Genomic DNA, 15,265 nt, shown 5'->3' with positions numbered 1-15,265 from the left:
ATGGAAATTAAACCCCAAACCCCTTCACACAAACCAGAGATCAGCCTGCCGGAATCCTTATGCCTGACAAGTACCATATTGAACCAAAGAGAAGGCGGAAATAATTGTAAGGCACCATCCACCTCTTCACGCTCCCAGCTGTGGGAACCTCCCAGTGTAAATGAAAACTCATTTTTTATCTTCTGCTTCCCTTCTCCCACCCCTCCACTCCTGTAACATCTGTCAGTAATCCTGCTCTGCATCCAGGACCTACGGGACCATCCCAACCAGAGAAATCTGGTAGGCTAAGGACCTAGGTAAATACTAGATTTTTTTTCCGATTAGGTGTTTTAGGGTCTCCTTGTTCATCTGGGTGCAAAGGTCCTCCAGTCCCCCCCCCCCCCCCCGCCCCAGTCAGGCTCCCAGCCCTCGGAGGAGTGAGCCCAGGTCTTCTCCTCTCTCAGTGTTTGCCAAAAGGGGCTGCACCCACCTTGGAGTTTCAAAGTGTACAGCTGCTCCCACTCCTATGGCAAAGTCACATCCTCCATACCCTCTGCGGTGCCTCTGGCTCCAGGCTTAGTGGGAGGCCTGAATCTCTCTCCCTGAAACCTCCTCCTTGAGGTAGGGATGGGGAGGGGGATGATTTCCAATTGGGGGTCCCAGTTGGTCCAGGATGCCAATTCCCAGAACACAAGAGTAGGTGAGTTTTTCCAGACAGTCCCTTCTTGCCATCTATAGGGGACAATATGGTATAGCATAAACTGACTAATCCAGTGTGTGTGGCAGACCTTTTCTTGGAAGACATTTACAATCGTGTGGAAAGTGACATTAGGTCAGAAACAGTGGTACTGCAGCTCCATTTTCACCTGGGGTCCATGTTGACTGCTGAGTCCCCAAGAGCTCCCCTTCCTGGATTGCTACCTTGAAAAGTAAATTGGACCCGGAGATGTCATTGGTGTCCGTGGGGAAAGGCAAGGTGTGGGAGATCTTGGAATTCTAGCCCGGCCCCTGCCATCTTTGCCCATGCCCCACGCTTAAGGCCTCCACCCCACTCACTGTTTCTAAGGGGCTTCCTGTCCTCCCACCCCCCTGGCCCTCTGCTGCCTCATCCCCAGTCCTACCACAGCTCCCATGACCAGTGGCATTGTCTACCAGTTTTGGCTGTGTGACCTTGGGCAGATCACTTACCTTCCCTTTGCCTAATTCCCTCATCTGTAAAATGGGGATTAAGACTGTGAGCTACATGGGGTACCAGGACTGTGTCCAACCTGATTACCATGTATATACCCCAGTGCCTAGAACAGTGATTGACACATAGAAAGCACTTAACAAATGGCATAATTATAATAGCATTATGATTAAACCCATGGGCACTACCATTCCTGGGTCAGACCCACAGTCTAATCCAGCCCAGGGTTTTCTTTCCAACAGGGACAGCAGCTGGCTTGGAGGAACTGTGGGTTGGTTGCCCTCCTGGACAGCCATTCCTATGGTTAGGGATGGACCATCCAACACCCCTACCTCTTCCTTCCACATCCCAATTTCTCCTCTAGTCATCCATTAGGGCCTACTCTACGCCAAATCTGTCCAACCTCTCTTGAAATGGTTGAGACTTTTGACTGCACCATTTCCTGTGGGAATAAATTGCATATGTTTCCTTTTGTTCACTCTGACCCCACCACCCTCAAGCTTCAGTGGACCACCCCAAGGTCAAAGACGCAAGGTCCACCCTGGCAGCACCTTGGTGCTGTGGGATTGGTGAATAAAAATTTTGTATGTCCTTGTCCACATCCTTCATGATTTTGTAAGTTTCAAACATGCCCTTTCTATTACCCTGCATCTTCCCAGACTGAAGAGGCTGAATCTTTTCAGTCTCTCCTTCCACAGAAGTTGCTCCACCCCCCCAGGCCATCTTAGTTGGCCTCTTCGGTCCCTACTCCCACTCTGTTCTGACCTCCCCCCTGCTGGTGCCGTTCCAGGTAAGAACAGGCTGAGGTTTTATCCAGGGGCCAAACTGTGCCCCATGACTTGGCTTCTACCTCCTTCCCAGTGGTACCCAGCACCAAGCCAGCCTCTGTGGCTGCTGCCACCCACTGGGCAGATGGTTTGAATGGGCAGTCAACCACAGCTCTGAGATCCCCCTCCAGAGTCAGAACTGGTTGCTACGAGTCCAATATCCAGCAGTTGTAGTTCACGTGGGCTCAGTGGAAAGAGCACGGGCTTGGGAGTCAGAGGTCATGGGTTCTAATCCCAGCTCCACCACATGTCTGCTGTGTGACCTTGGGCAAATCACTTAACTTCTCTGAGCCTCAGTTACCTCATCTTTAAAATGGGAATTGAGACTATGAGCCCCAGGTGAGACAATCTGATCACCTTGTATCCCCCCCCAGTGCTTAGAACAGTGCTTTGCACATAGTAAGATACCATCATCATCATTATTATTATTCTCCGGCAGCATCACCTGGCACTTGCTCACAACAAAGCTCCCCGGCCCCGTTCGGCTCCTCACTTGGCTCTGTGAACAACACCTGCATTTTGTCCCTGTCAGCCCTGCGGTTCTCTGTGCCAAAGAGCTAAATGTCCCTGCCCCCGGGGAGATTGCACTGCACACTCCCCCTGCCTCATCAGTTATGAAGGTGTGAGCCAAGCAGGTCCCACGGGGGCACCCCACTCTTCACAGTCCACCCTGAAAAGTAGCCTTTCATCCCCCTCCCCCAACACAGTTTCTGGTCTTTGGGCCCATTTCCTGTCCGGAACAGAATGATCGCTCCAATCCCGTGACTACTCAGGTTCTGCAGAAGCCTTTGAGGTGGAACCTTGTCAAAGAGTTTTGGAAAACATTAAGTGTGTCAGACCCTTGTTTTTCTTCCATCCCGTCACAGGGCTCCAGCAGATTGACGAGGACTGATTTCCCCCTGCAGGCCCCATGCAGTCTTTCCTCCCCAGGCTGCATTTATCTGAGCACCCTCTGAGTCTGTACTGAGTTATCTATTCCCCTAGTTGGCCAGTCAGAGCAGTGGCACTCACCGATCTAGACACTTCCAGAATCACCACCAGAAACATTCTTCTAGATGGGAGCCACATTGGTGATTTTCCAGTCCTCTGTTTCAGTGGCCATGTCGCACACTTTTGCCAGGAGTTCCTTCAGAACTTTAAAGTAGGAGTCATCTGATCCCCATAGTTTGTCTGCATCTTGGATCTCTATTTGGTCTAAAATATCTTGTGTGGTCACTACAGTGTGATCTAATTCCTCTGACCAATCTGCTTTGAAAACAGGTTGGATGCGAGAATCCTTTAATGTCTTCCTCAGTAATGGCCGAACTAAAGAATCCATTCCCAAGGTTACCTTTTGCCCCACGATCATTAAGTAGCCCCACCGATTTCCTAGCTGGCTTCTGGCTTCTAGGTACGTATTGCCCAGGCCGTATTTCACCTGCCAGACTCCCTTGAATCCTGCCTGAGCTCTCTGCCCTGGTCAAGGGGGAAGCCTCTGGATCTACTGCTTCCCCAGTAGATCCCTTTAGGGAGCTCACTACTCACCCTGCCCCCACTGGGAGGAACTCTGTAGAGTGGTGGAAAAGTGAAGCGTGGCACGAGGATGAGGCAATCTGGTCATGGTCACTCCTGCTGAGAGACAAAGTGGCCATCAGTTGATTTGGACCATTGGAAGTGCAAGAGAAGAGTTGAGGGAAGCTTAGAGAAACAGTGTGGCCTAGTGGATAGGGCACAGGCCGGGGAATCAGAAGGACCTGGGTTTTAATCCCGGCTCTGCCACATATCTGCTGGGCAGGTCAATTCACTTCTCTGGGCCTCAGTTACCTCATCTGCAAAATGGGGATTAAGACTGTGAGCCCCATGTGGGACATGGACTGTATCCAACCTGATTACTTTGTATCTACACCAGTGCTTAGAAAGGTGCCTGATACATAGTAAGTGTTTAACAAATACCATAAGAGAAAAAGAAAGAGGGAAGCAGCAGGGATGCCTCAGTAAATCAGTCAGTCGACCATCTCAGCTGAGGCCCCCCAGGATGCCAAAACCAAATGCCTTAAGTCTGATTGTCCACAGATCCCAATTGTCAACAGTTCTGTAAATTGAAATTAGCAACCCAACAACTTCAGTCAAAAATGAGGCTCGTGAAGGGTGGAGTTTAGACTAGGGTTCAAGTTAGGGTTCAGGCTAGGGGTAAGGCAAGGGCAGGAATAGGGTTTGGTTGGGGCTGAAATCAAGGTTAGGATTTCAGATATGGTCATTCCATAGGCAGCACTGAAAAGTCTAAGGGTAATAATAATTAATAGTAATAATTATGATATGTTAAGCGCTTACTGTGTGCCAGACACTGTACCAAGCGCTGGGGTGGATACAAGCAAATCAGGTTGGACCCAATCCCTGTTCATTCATTCATTCACTCATTCATTCAATTGTATTTATTGAGCACTTACTGTGTGCAGAGCACTGTACTAAGTGCTTGGAAAGTACAAGTTGGCAACATATAGGGACGGTCCCTACTCAACAACGGGCTCAAAGTCTAGAAGGGGGGCTCACAGTCTCAATCCCCATTTTACAGATGAGGTAACCGAGGTGCAGAGAAGTGAAGTGACCTGCCCAAGTTCACACAGCAGATAAGTGGCAGAGCTGGAATTAGAACCCACAACCTTCTGACTTCTGGCCTTCTGGTAGTACAAAGCATGGTACATGCTCCTTAGAAAAATCCTGTTCCAGAGCAGGTTTGGGGGACAGTGAAGACATGGCTCTCACAGAACACTCTGGGGCTGAAGAGGTGGACAAAGTGGTTGGCAGATGCTTGAAGTCCATAAAAATGCCTTGGCCAGGACAGATTCAGGCCCCAGGAGCTGTGACAGTCCTTACTCACCTTGGAGTTTCTTTGAGTGCCTGGACCTCTCATCCACTCTTTTCTTTGCCAATTTCACCCATTCCTCCTGAGGGTTGCCGCAGAGAAGTACTTTAGTCCTCCGCAAGTGAAAGCTGAGACAATCAGAGATGCAGGTCATTGTGGGAAACACCAGACTGTGGGTGACCTGGAGACAAGAAGTCTCTTCTGCTGCCCCTGTATCTGAGAGTCCCAAGGACTTGTCTCTGTTCAAGAGGTCCAGGGAGGCCTCTGGGATTGAGTGGGGAGCTGGAGCTTCCCTGCTGGAAAATTTTGTCAAGTTGCTCCTGTCCTGAGGAAACCTGGCAGAGGTTTGGATAGAGTTCTGAGCAAGAGGTTGAGGATGGGTTACTAGAGAGAAAAGTTAGGGATATTAGAAGATTTGAGAAGGGTTAAAAACACCCTTGGGTGATAGATCCATGAATAGTTATAACAGATAAAAGTGACAGATGAAAACCAGCCCACGCATATGCCATTGCTGGATCAGATCCATGGTCTGTCCAGCCCAGGGTTTTATCTCCATGGAAACAGCATTCTTGGAGAAATCATGTCCTGACTGCCCTCCTGAATATCCATCTTTGTAAATAAGGACTAAACTTCCAGTGCCCTAAATTTGCCCTCCACATCCCTGACTTGCCCACCAGCAAGCCAGCATTCATTCATTTATTCATTCATTCAATCATATTTATTGAGAGCTTACTGTGTGCAAAGCACTGTACTAAGCGCCTGGGAAGTACAAGTTGGCAACATATAGAGACGGTCCCTACCCAACAACAGGCTCACAGTCTAGAAGGGGGAGCATGGACCACTTGTCCCTGGATGTGCCCAAGTCAATCAATCAATCAATCATATTTATTGAGCACTTACTGTGTGCAGAGCACTGTACTAAGCGCTTGGGAAGTACAAGTTGACAACACATAGAGACAGTCCCTACCCAACAGTGGGCTCACAGTCTAAAAGGGGGAGACAGAGAACAAAACCAAACATACTAACAAAATAAAATAAATAGAATAGATATGTACAAGTAAAATAAATAGAGTAATAAATATGTACAAACATATATACATATATACAGGTGCTGTGGGGACGGGAAGGAGGTAAGATGCAGGGGGATGGGGACCAGCTAATCTATTCAACTGCAAGACTTCCTGTGGGCAAAAATTTCACATGCTCCCTCCTGTGCCCTTCACCTCCATCCCACTATCTTTGTAAGAAAGAGAAGCAGTATTGCCTAGTAGGAAGAGCACAGGCTTGGGAGTCAGAGGACATGGGTTCTATGTACTCTCCCAAGCACTTAATACAGGGCTCTGTGCACAGTAAGCACCCAATAAATACGATTGACTAACTGACTGACTGGCTAAACCTAGCTCTGCCATCGCCTGCTGTGTGACCTTGGGCAAAATCACTTCACTTCCCTGGGCCTCAGTTTCTACATCTGGAAAATGGGGATTCAATACTTGTTCTCCTTCCCCCCCTTGGACTGCTAGGCTAATAATAATAATGGTATTCGTAAAGTGCTTACTATGTGCCAAGCTCTGTATTCAGCACTGGGGTAGATGCAAGATAATCAGCACCCATATGGGGCTAACAATCTAAGTAGGAGGGAGAACAGGTATTGAATCCCCATTTTACAGATGAAGTAACTGAGGCACAGGGAGGATAAGTGACTTGCCCAAGGTCACAAAGCAGACACAGGGAGTGGCCAGAATTAGAGACCAGGTCTGGGACAGGGATTATGTGGTCATACTGATTATCTTGTATCTCTCCCAGTGGTTAGTACAGTGCCTGGTACAAAATAAGCACTTAACCAAAACCACAGTTAATATTATTTTATTTATTCTGAACCTATCACCCTTAAGCTTCATTGGGTGTCCCCTCGTCCTACCCTGGTACTATGGAATTTGGGGAAGGGCAATTCTGGATTGGCCTTATCCACACCCATTATTCTTTGGTCAATTTCAATCAAGTCTCCTCTCAGTCTTCGACTTTCCAGGCTGGGGTCCTAATATTTTTAGTCTATTCTAACACAGAAACCAACCTAACCTGCTGATCTATCCTATTCTTGGTTGTTCCTCCATGTCAGAAGGCCCATTCCTAACCATCACACAATTCCTCCAATAAGCTTGTTGTCATGGAGACCAAACACTGGGCTGGATGAACTGTGCATCTCAACCAGGAATGGCACTGCCCATGGGATGATGTTCATTATACGTTTGTCTCTCTTGGGAACTAATCCATGAAATGGCAGGGGCCCAGGGGGCGGCAGTACAGGCTGGGAGCCCCAAGAAAGAACCCACTGAGGGCAATGGAGGGGGAGACAAAGGACTAGGAGGAGGGTCACTGAAGGAAAAGAAAAGGTGGGACAGGTATAGTGAAGGGAGTTTGTGTTTGGACATTTCTTGAAAAAGTCTTCTGCCGTCCATGGGTTGGGCATGCCAGTTGGTGGTGTCCATCCGTTTCTGAGACAACAATGTAAGCCCTTAATGTAGCAAGATAGTGGCACTGAGCTAGACCCTCTTGACTGTAAGCTTGTTTTGGGCAGGGAATTCATTCATTCATTCAATCGTATTTATTGAGCGTTTACTGTGCGCAGAGCACTGTACTAAGTACTTAAGGGAATGTACATTATTTATATTGTACTCTCTCAAACACTTAGTACAGTGCTCTGCACACAGTAAGCGCTCAATAAATACAACTGACTGATCGGGGTCCCTGGTCAGGCCCATCACCAACATGCTGTGTGACCTGGAAAAGTCTCTGGTTCTCACTAAGCCTCAGTCTCTTCATTTGTAAAAAAGGCATGAAAGGATGCCTGTCCCTGCCCACACTCCCATACCTCAGAGTCTGGGAAAAGATAGAGGAGCCCCAGCTCAGCACTTCAGGGGTTCCTGTGCATATCTTAGACTCATTCACTCATTCCATCGTATTTATTGAGCACTTACTGTTTGCAGAGCACTGTACTTGGAAAGTACAATTCGGCACTTAAGCACAGCTCCCCGTTTTCTTCTTCCTCCTGTCTGTAAATGACCGTAGCGTTCACCTTCCTTGCTAGATGGTAACGTCCTTGAGGGTAAAGACTGTGTCTACTAACTCTAACTGTACTCTCCCAAGGGCTCAGTACAGTGCTCTGGACACAGTTAATAAATATTTAATAAATGCTATGGATTGAATCCAGCCTAATTGGCTTTGCCTGGCCAACACCTCCAACACTTCCTCTTGCCCTTGTGCCCCTGTCCCTTTGGTTCAGCTGCCTCTGCCCTCACACAGACCGTTCCCGGCCAACCAGCTCAGATTGGGCTCCCATCCCACCAGCTCTGCTATGGTATGTGTCAAGCAGGACCAGGACTTGGGGTGGTGGAGGAAAAGGGTGGTGCTCTGCTTACATCACCGCATGCAAGTTGCAGCTCCCATTCACCCGCTGGATAGTGTACCGCCTTATATGTGGCAGCATGCGGCGACTGATCTTTGTGTGGTAAGACAGGCAGCAATCTTCATAGGAACCTGCCGGAGACAAATGCAGAGCTCAGGTGGAAAGTAGGTTGAAAGTTATTATTATTATTATTGTTGTTGTTGTTGTTATTATTATTATTATTATTATCGTATTTGGCAGGAAGAAGAATGGCCTAGTGGAAAAAGCATGGGCTTGGAAGTCAGAGGACCTGGGTTCCAATCCCAGCTCTGCCACATCATCAAATCACAATTTCTCAGTGCCTCAGTTTCCTCAACTGTAAAATGGGGATTCAGTAGCTGTTCTCCCTACTACTTAGACTAATGAACCCCAGCTGGGAAAAGGACTGTACTAAGTGCTTGGGAAGTACAAGTCCGCAACGTATACAGACGGTCCCTACCCAACAATGGGCTCACTGTCTAGAAATCATCATGGTCCGATCCCAGAAAGCATGGGCAGATCGATCAGCGTCTGACAGGCTGCTAGCTTTCTGCAATGTTCCCAAGCGTTCAGTATAGTGCTCTGCACACAGTAAGCGCTCAATAAATACTACTGATGGATGGACTGAATGCACTGGCTCATCCAGGGCTCGAGGCCCCAGGTTTGCCCTTTGAATGATTCCTGTTTGGCCAATCAGGTTACAAGACTCAGGTAGAATCAAAACTGGGTGAGCTCCTGCCAGACTTCAAAACTGCACCCTCATCCACCACCCCACTGTGGCAGTGCTGGGAGATCAAAGGTGTGAGATACAGCAAGCTACTGCAGTTGTTCTGACACTTTTGATCCCACTAATCAGTAACTACCTGATGGGAAAATCCAGGGGACGGGGCTTCGTTAGCAGGTGCTCCCTCTGTTACCCCCTGCCCCACCCTGCTCTTAGTAACCAGGCTCAACTGACTCCCAGCCAAAGGGCAGGCTCAGGGGATGGTTACACCCAGAAAGCCAGCAGATTATATAAACCCAGATCTCCGGTCTCTCCCCGGGCTCCCATTGTTGCCCTTTGTTGCAGCACGGCCATGACAGAGTAGTCACCCGTTTCCCCCATGCCTGGTCTCCCAGTGGGCCGTGGGGGTTGGTTTGATGCAGCAGGAGGGATTTAGGTTAGGCATGAGGAAAAACAGGGGGTGGAAGGAGGGACCCTCTGAAAGTGAAATCAATCCCGGGCTGCTGTTACTGCGGTTCCCACAAGGGGTCATCTGCTTCTGGAAATTGAGCCGGAGGGACTACTCAAAATAAATAATAATAAATAATAATGATGGCATTTATTAAGCGCTTACTATGTGCAAAGAACTGTTCTAAGCGCTGGGGAGGTTACAAGGTGATCAGGTTGTCCCACGAGGGGTTCACAGTCTTTATCTCCATTTTACAGATGAGGTAACTGAGGCACAGAGAAGTTAAGTGACTTGCCCAAAGTCACATGGCTGATAATTGGCTGAGCCGGGATTTGAACCCATGACCTCTGACTCCAAAGCCCGGACTCTTTCCACTGAGCCACGCTGCTTCTCTAAGACTCAGGTGACTAAGGCCTAAAGGGTGGGAAAAGGGAAAGCAGCACCATACCTTGGGTGTTCCCAATGTGGAAATAAGCCACTATCAGCAAAATGAGGACCTGGAATTTCATCGTGCCAGACTGGTTCGTCTTTGCCCACCTGCAACCAGAAGCAGAATTGATTCTCAGAGGGCACTGAAAATTTCAGCCAATGTCTCTGACTGTTCCTTTCAGAAGGTGAGAGGACCTAGGGTTTCTGTTGTTCGAGTAGACTCTGTATTACTTCGTATGATATTACTTTGGCTTGGGTATTCTTGCCCAACGTTCTCCACCATTAAATAGAGCTGACCTTCAGCTCAAAGATGAGCTTGCTGACAGCGAGACTGCATCCATGAGCAAGTGCCTATGAAAGTAATAATAATAATAATAATGGCATTTATTAAGCACTTACTATGTGCAAAGCACTGTTCTAAGCGCTAGGGAGGTTAAAAGGTGATCAGGTTGTCCCATAGGGGACTCACAGTCTTAATCCCCATTTTACAGATGAAGTAACTGAGGCACAGAGAAGTTAAGTGACTTGCCCAAAGTCACACAGCTGACAATTGGCAGAGCCGGAATTTGAACCCATGACCTCTGACTCCAAAGCCCATGCTCTTTCCACTGAGCCACACTGCTTCTCAAAGTAGAGTCAGGCATCTTTTCTGGTTCCTTGCCCTTTGAATGATGAGTTGATGTGATGTGCATTTAGCTTTAATTCTATTTGTTCTGAGGACTTGACACCTGTCTACATGTTTTGTTTTGTTGTCTGTCTCCCCCTTATAGACTGCAAGCCCGCTGTTGGGTAGGGACCGTCTCTATATGTTGCCAACTTGTACTTCCCAAGCGCTTAGTACAGTGCTCTGCACACAGTAAGTGCTCAATAAATATGATTGAATGAATGATGAGCATTGCTCAGACACCAGTGGTGAAGAGGGAAAAGGTGGGCTCTTCCATCAGCAAGACACGGACTTGATTAGTTTTGGCTGTAGTGGTGAGGGTTTGCACAAAGCCATCCACACTCTTTTCCCTGGCCTCAAGGGAGAATGGGTGCAACTTGTGATCGCAGAACAGAACAGCTCTGAGACCTCCACAGCCACAGCAGATACCACCTTGCCCTTTCCCCTTTGGTAAACCAGCGGTCAGTATGATACTCAGAGTGACTTAGCATTCATTCCTTCAATATTATATATTGAGCACTTACAGTGTGCAGAGCACTGTACTAAGCACTTGGGAGAGTACATATAACAATAAACACACACATTCCCTGTCCACAACGATCTTACAGCTTAGAGGGGGAGACAGACATTAATATAAATAAATTATAGATACGTGCATAAGTGCTCCGGGGCTGGGAGGGTGTATGAATAAAGGGAGCAAGTCAGGGTGATGCAGAGGGAGTGGGAGAAGAGGAATGGGAGGCTTAGTAAGTGTTTGAGAGTCTTTTCAGCCCCTCAAAAGCAAGGTGCTGTCCTCTCCTCCTTCTGCCCCTCTCTCCGGTGAGAGAGAGAGAGAGAGAGAGAGAGTATGTGTGTCTTCTTTCCCTCATCTAAGAGTGAAAGCAATCAGGGGTTCCGGGGGGTAGGGGAGGAGAGAAACAGCCAAGAAAAGACCTACTCTTAGAAGCTGGGGTGGCCATAAGAGACAGCCAGGGCAGGGACTGGGCGTGGGCCCAAGCCCCACAGCCCTTCCTCAGCCCAGCTCCAGGTGGCTAGAGCAGCAGGGCACAGCAGCCTACTGTCATGGCAAAACAATTTTCACAGAGAAACAGCTGTTCCAGTCATTTATGTTTCACCAGAATTGAGTTCCAGTCTTTTGGAGTTTATTTTCATTCCTGCCCCTACCAGACCATCAGCCCCTTGAGGGCAGGGATCACATCTGACCTGATTAACTTGGATCTACCCCAGCGATTGGTAAATACTAAGTGCTTAATAAATACCATAATTATTATCATTATCATCATCATCATTATCTCTGGAGGCCTAAAGTTTTTGGTGGGTATACACTGATCCAATCAGTCCCTCCTGGGCCCTGAAAAAAAAAAATTACTGTTCACTTCTACTCTCAATAGAGCAAAGAGGGGAACTGCGAGTTGGCTAGCTGAGACACTATGCTTCATTGCCATTATCACCCTGGTATAGACCAAGTTTCACTTTCCAACTCAGTTTAGAAATCACTGCCTCAAGGAACCTCATGAGGTATTTTATCTTGGATTCCTATAGTATTTTTATTCCCAAAGTGCTGTCACATTAATTAGCTCATTTTTGCCTTCACAACCACACTGTGGGGTAGATAGATATAATAATGGTGGCATATAAGCGCTTAGTACAGTGCTCTGCACACAGTAAGCACTCAATAAATACGATTGAATGAATTTAAGCGATAACTCTGCACCAAGCACTGTATTAATTGTTGGAGCAGTTACAGGATAATCAGGTCAGACAGAGTCCCTGTCCCACATGGGGTTCACAGCTCAGGGGGCTAAATAGGAAGGACAACAGGTATTGAACCCCCATTTTACAGATGAGGATCCTGAGGCACAGAGAAGTGAAGTGACATATCCAAAGTCACACAACTGGCAAGTGATGGAGCCAGGATTAGAATAAGTGACTTGCCCAAGGTCACACAGCTGACAATTGGCAGAGCTGGGATTTGAACCCATGACCTCTGACTCCAAAGCCCATGCTCTTTCCATTGAGCCACGTGTGCAGCATGGTGTAGTAGGTAGAGCATGGGCATGGAAGTCAGAAGGACCTGAGTTCTAGTCCTGCTCCACCACTTGTCTGCTTTGTGACCTTGGGCAAGTCACTGCACTTCTCTGGGCCTCAGTTCGCTCATCTGTAAAAAATGGGGAAATAGACTGTGAGCCCCATGTGTGACATAGACTGCTTCCAACCTGACTGATTACCTTGTATCTACTGCAGCGCACTGTGAGCCCATTGTTGGTTAGGGACTGTCTCTATATGTTGCCAACTTGTACTTCCCAAGCGCTTAGTACAGTGCTGTGCACACAGTAAGCGCTCAGCAAGTACGATTGAATGAATGAATGAACTGTGCCTGGCACATAGTAAGTGCTTAACAAATACCATAAAAAAAAATACACTGGTCTGGGAAGATTCGAGCAGGCATCAGCAGGGAGAGCAGAAGCCAGACAGATTCATCAGCAAAAAGAACAAAGGCCTTACAGATCGGCTTACCTTATTCAGTTGTGTTGCAGCTTGTGGAGTTGTGTGCTGGCTGGAGCTTTGTCCTGCAGGTCTTGAGTGGCCAGCCCTGCTGCTCCTGTTTATATATAGCAGTCCCTTCCCTCCCAACCTCTATCCCTCCCTAACCCTCCCTAATAGCCTTTGCTAATGCAGGTCAATGTTTACATAAAACAGAAAATAAGCCACATGGAGAAATCTATGGACTGTATCTTGTACTCTTATTGTGGCCTCCCAAACACCCAGGACAGCACTCTGTACACAGTAGGTACCTAGGACAGTGTCCTGTGCACAGTAGGGGATCAATAAATAATAAATTGGACACATCTCCCTTTCCAGGACTTTGAATTCTTCAGTTGTTTTTCATTTTTAGTCAGTCAATAGTATTTATTGAGTGCTTTCTGTGTGAGGAGCACTGTACTAAGCACTTGGGAGAGTACAATACAACTGAGTCAGTAGACACACTCCCTGTCCACACGGATTTCACAGCCTAGAGGAGAAGATGGGCATTAATATAAGAGGAAGGGAGACCAGTGAAGAGGATGATATAGAAGTCTAGAATTCCTCTCCCTCTGCATCATCTACACACTAGGATCTGTATCCTTTGGGCATTTGGTATTCCCTCCACCCTCAGCCCCACAACACTTATGTACATATCCAATCTATGAATCAGTCATGTTTATCAAGCATTTACTGTGTGCAGTGCACTGTATTAAGCACTTGGGAGAATACGGTACCAAACTATAGCAAATACATTCCCTGCCCACAGTGAGCTTACAGTGTAGAGGTGGAGACAGACATTAAAATAAATTATGGCTATGTTCATAATGGTACTTGTTAAGTGCTTACTATGTGCCAAGCACTGTTCTAAGCACTGGGGTAGACACCAGTTAATCATGTTGGGCACAGTCCCTGTCCCACATGGACTCACAGTTTTAACCCCCATTTTACAGATGAGGTAACTGAGGCAGAGGGAAGTTAAGTGATTTGCCCAAGGTCACACAGCAGGCACATGGCGGAGCCAAGGTTAGAACTCAGGTCCTTCTGAATCCTAGGCCCTTGCTCTACCCACTAAGCTGTGGGACTGAGGGTGGGGTGAATAAAGGGTACAAATCCAAGTGCGAGGGCAATGTAGAAGGGAGAGAGAGCAGGGTAAATGAGGGTTTAGTAAAGGAAGGCCTACTTCACAATCCATACTTCACTGCTGTCTTGATCATTTTTCTCAAAATAGTCTTCAGACATCTCCCCACTCCTCAAAAGCCCCGAATGGTTACCTTTTAGCAAAAACTCCCGGCCTTTGGTTTTACCCTCTTACTTATCAGCTCTGTTTGCCCATTACACCCCAGCTCACACTCTTTATTCCTCCCAAGCTAACCTCACCAAGCCTCATTCTCAACTCTTCCATCTCTTACCCCTTGGTCACACCTTTCCTACTGCCCGAACTCCCTTTCCCTTAAAATGTGCCAGACCTCAGTTCTCCCCTTCTTTAACATCCATTTTCCTCCCTCCAGGTTCTTTTCTCCCAACTGCCACCTCAGCACTTATGCACTCACACCCACCTGTGACACTTATGTCAATTTGCACATTCTACAATGTAAGCACTTACCTACCCATCTTTATGCTCCCTTCTTCTTTCTATTGGAATATTGTTTTGTGTCTATCTCCTCCATTACATCAATCAATCCATTGTATTTGTTGAGCATTTACTGTGTGCAAACCACTGTGTTAAGCGCTTGGGAGAGTACAATATAACAGAGGTGGTAGACGTTCTCTGCACACAATAACCTTACAGTTTAGATGGTAAACTCCTTGAAGGCAGGGATCATGTCTTCTACCTACCTAGAGTAGCATGGCCTAGTGGAAAGAACACAGCCTTTCTTTCAGTGAGTCAGAGGACCTGGATTCTAATCCTGGCTCACCACTTTGCTATGTGATCTTGGGCAAATCACTTAACTTCTCTGTGCTTCAGTTCCCTCATCTGCAGAATGGGGAGTCAATGCCTGTTCTCCCTCCTACCTAGACTGTGAACTCCATGTGGGATCCGATTATCTTGTATAATAATAATAATAATAATTGCAGTATTTGTTAAGTGCTTACTATGTGCCAAGCACTGTACTAAGCACTGAGGTGGATACAAGCAAATCAGGTTAGGCACAGTCCTTGTCCCATATGGTCTTCACAGCCTCAATCCCCATATTACAGATGAGGTAACTGAGGCC

General features: G+C 47.4%; 1 protein-coding gene across 2 annotated transcripts; it reads right to left on the bottom strand.

Annotated features, from left to right (window-relative positions):
- Positions 1 to 377: 377 nt before the first annotated feature.
- Positions 378 to 13,119, bottom strand: CCL25 (C-C motif chemokine ligand 25). Of its 2 annotated transcripts, none has more exons than XM_038772997.1 (6): positions 13,041 to 13,119; positions 9,879 to 9,967; positions 8,254 to 8,371; positions 4,853 to 4,965; positions 3,520 to 3,606; positions 378 to 900 (listed from the first exon to the last, which is right to left on the bottom strand). In XM_038772997.1, the coding sequence occupies exons 2-6, from the start codon at positions 9,937 to 9,939 to the stop codon at positions 842 to 844; spliced, it is 438 nt and encodes a 145-aa protein (XP_038628925.1). In that variant the 5' UTR covers positions 9,940 to 9,967; positions 13,041 to 13,119; the 3' UTR covers positions 378 to 841. The 2 variants fall into 2 exon arrangements, with proteins under 2 accessions (XP_038628925.1, XP_038628926.1); XM_038772998.1 differs by having other exon boundaries at positions 3,520 to 3,603.
- Between the last annotated feature and the right edge of the window lie 2,146 nt (positions 13,120 to 15,265).

This window comes from Tachyglossus aculeatus, chromosome X1 (genome assembly GCF_015852505.1).
Source record: "Tachyglossus aculeatus isolate mTacAcu1 chromosome X1, mTacAcu1.pri, whole genome shotgun sequence".
Classification (NCBI taxonomy): domain Eukaryota; kingdom Metazoa; phylum Chordata; class Mammalia; order Monotremata; family Tachyglossidae; genus Tachyglossus; species Tachyglossus aculeatus.
This window is presented reverse-complemented; position numbering and strand designations above follow the sequence as displayed.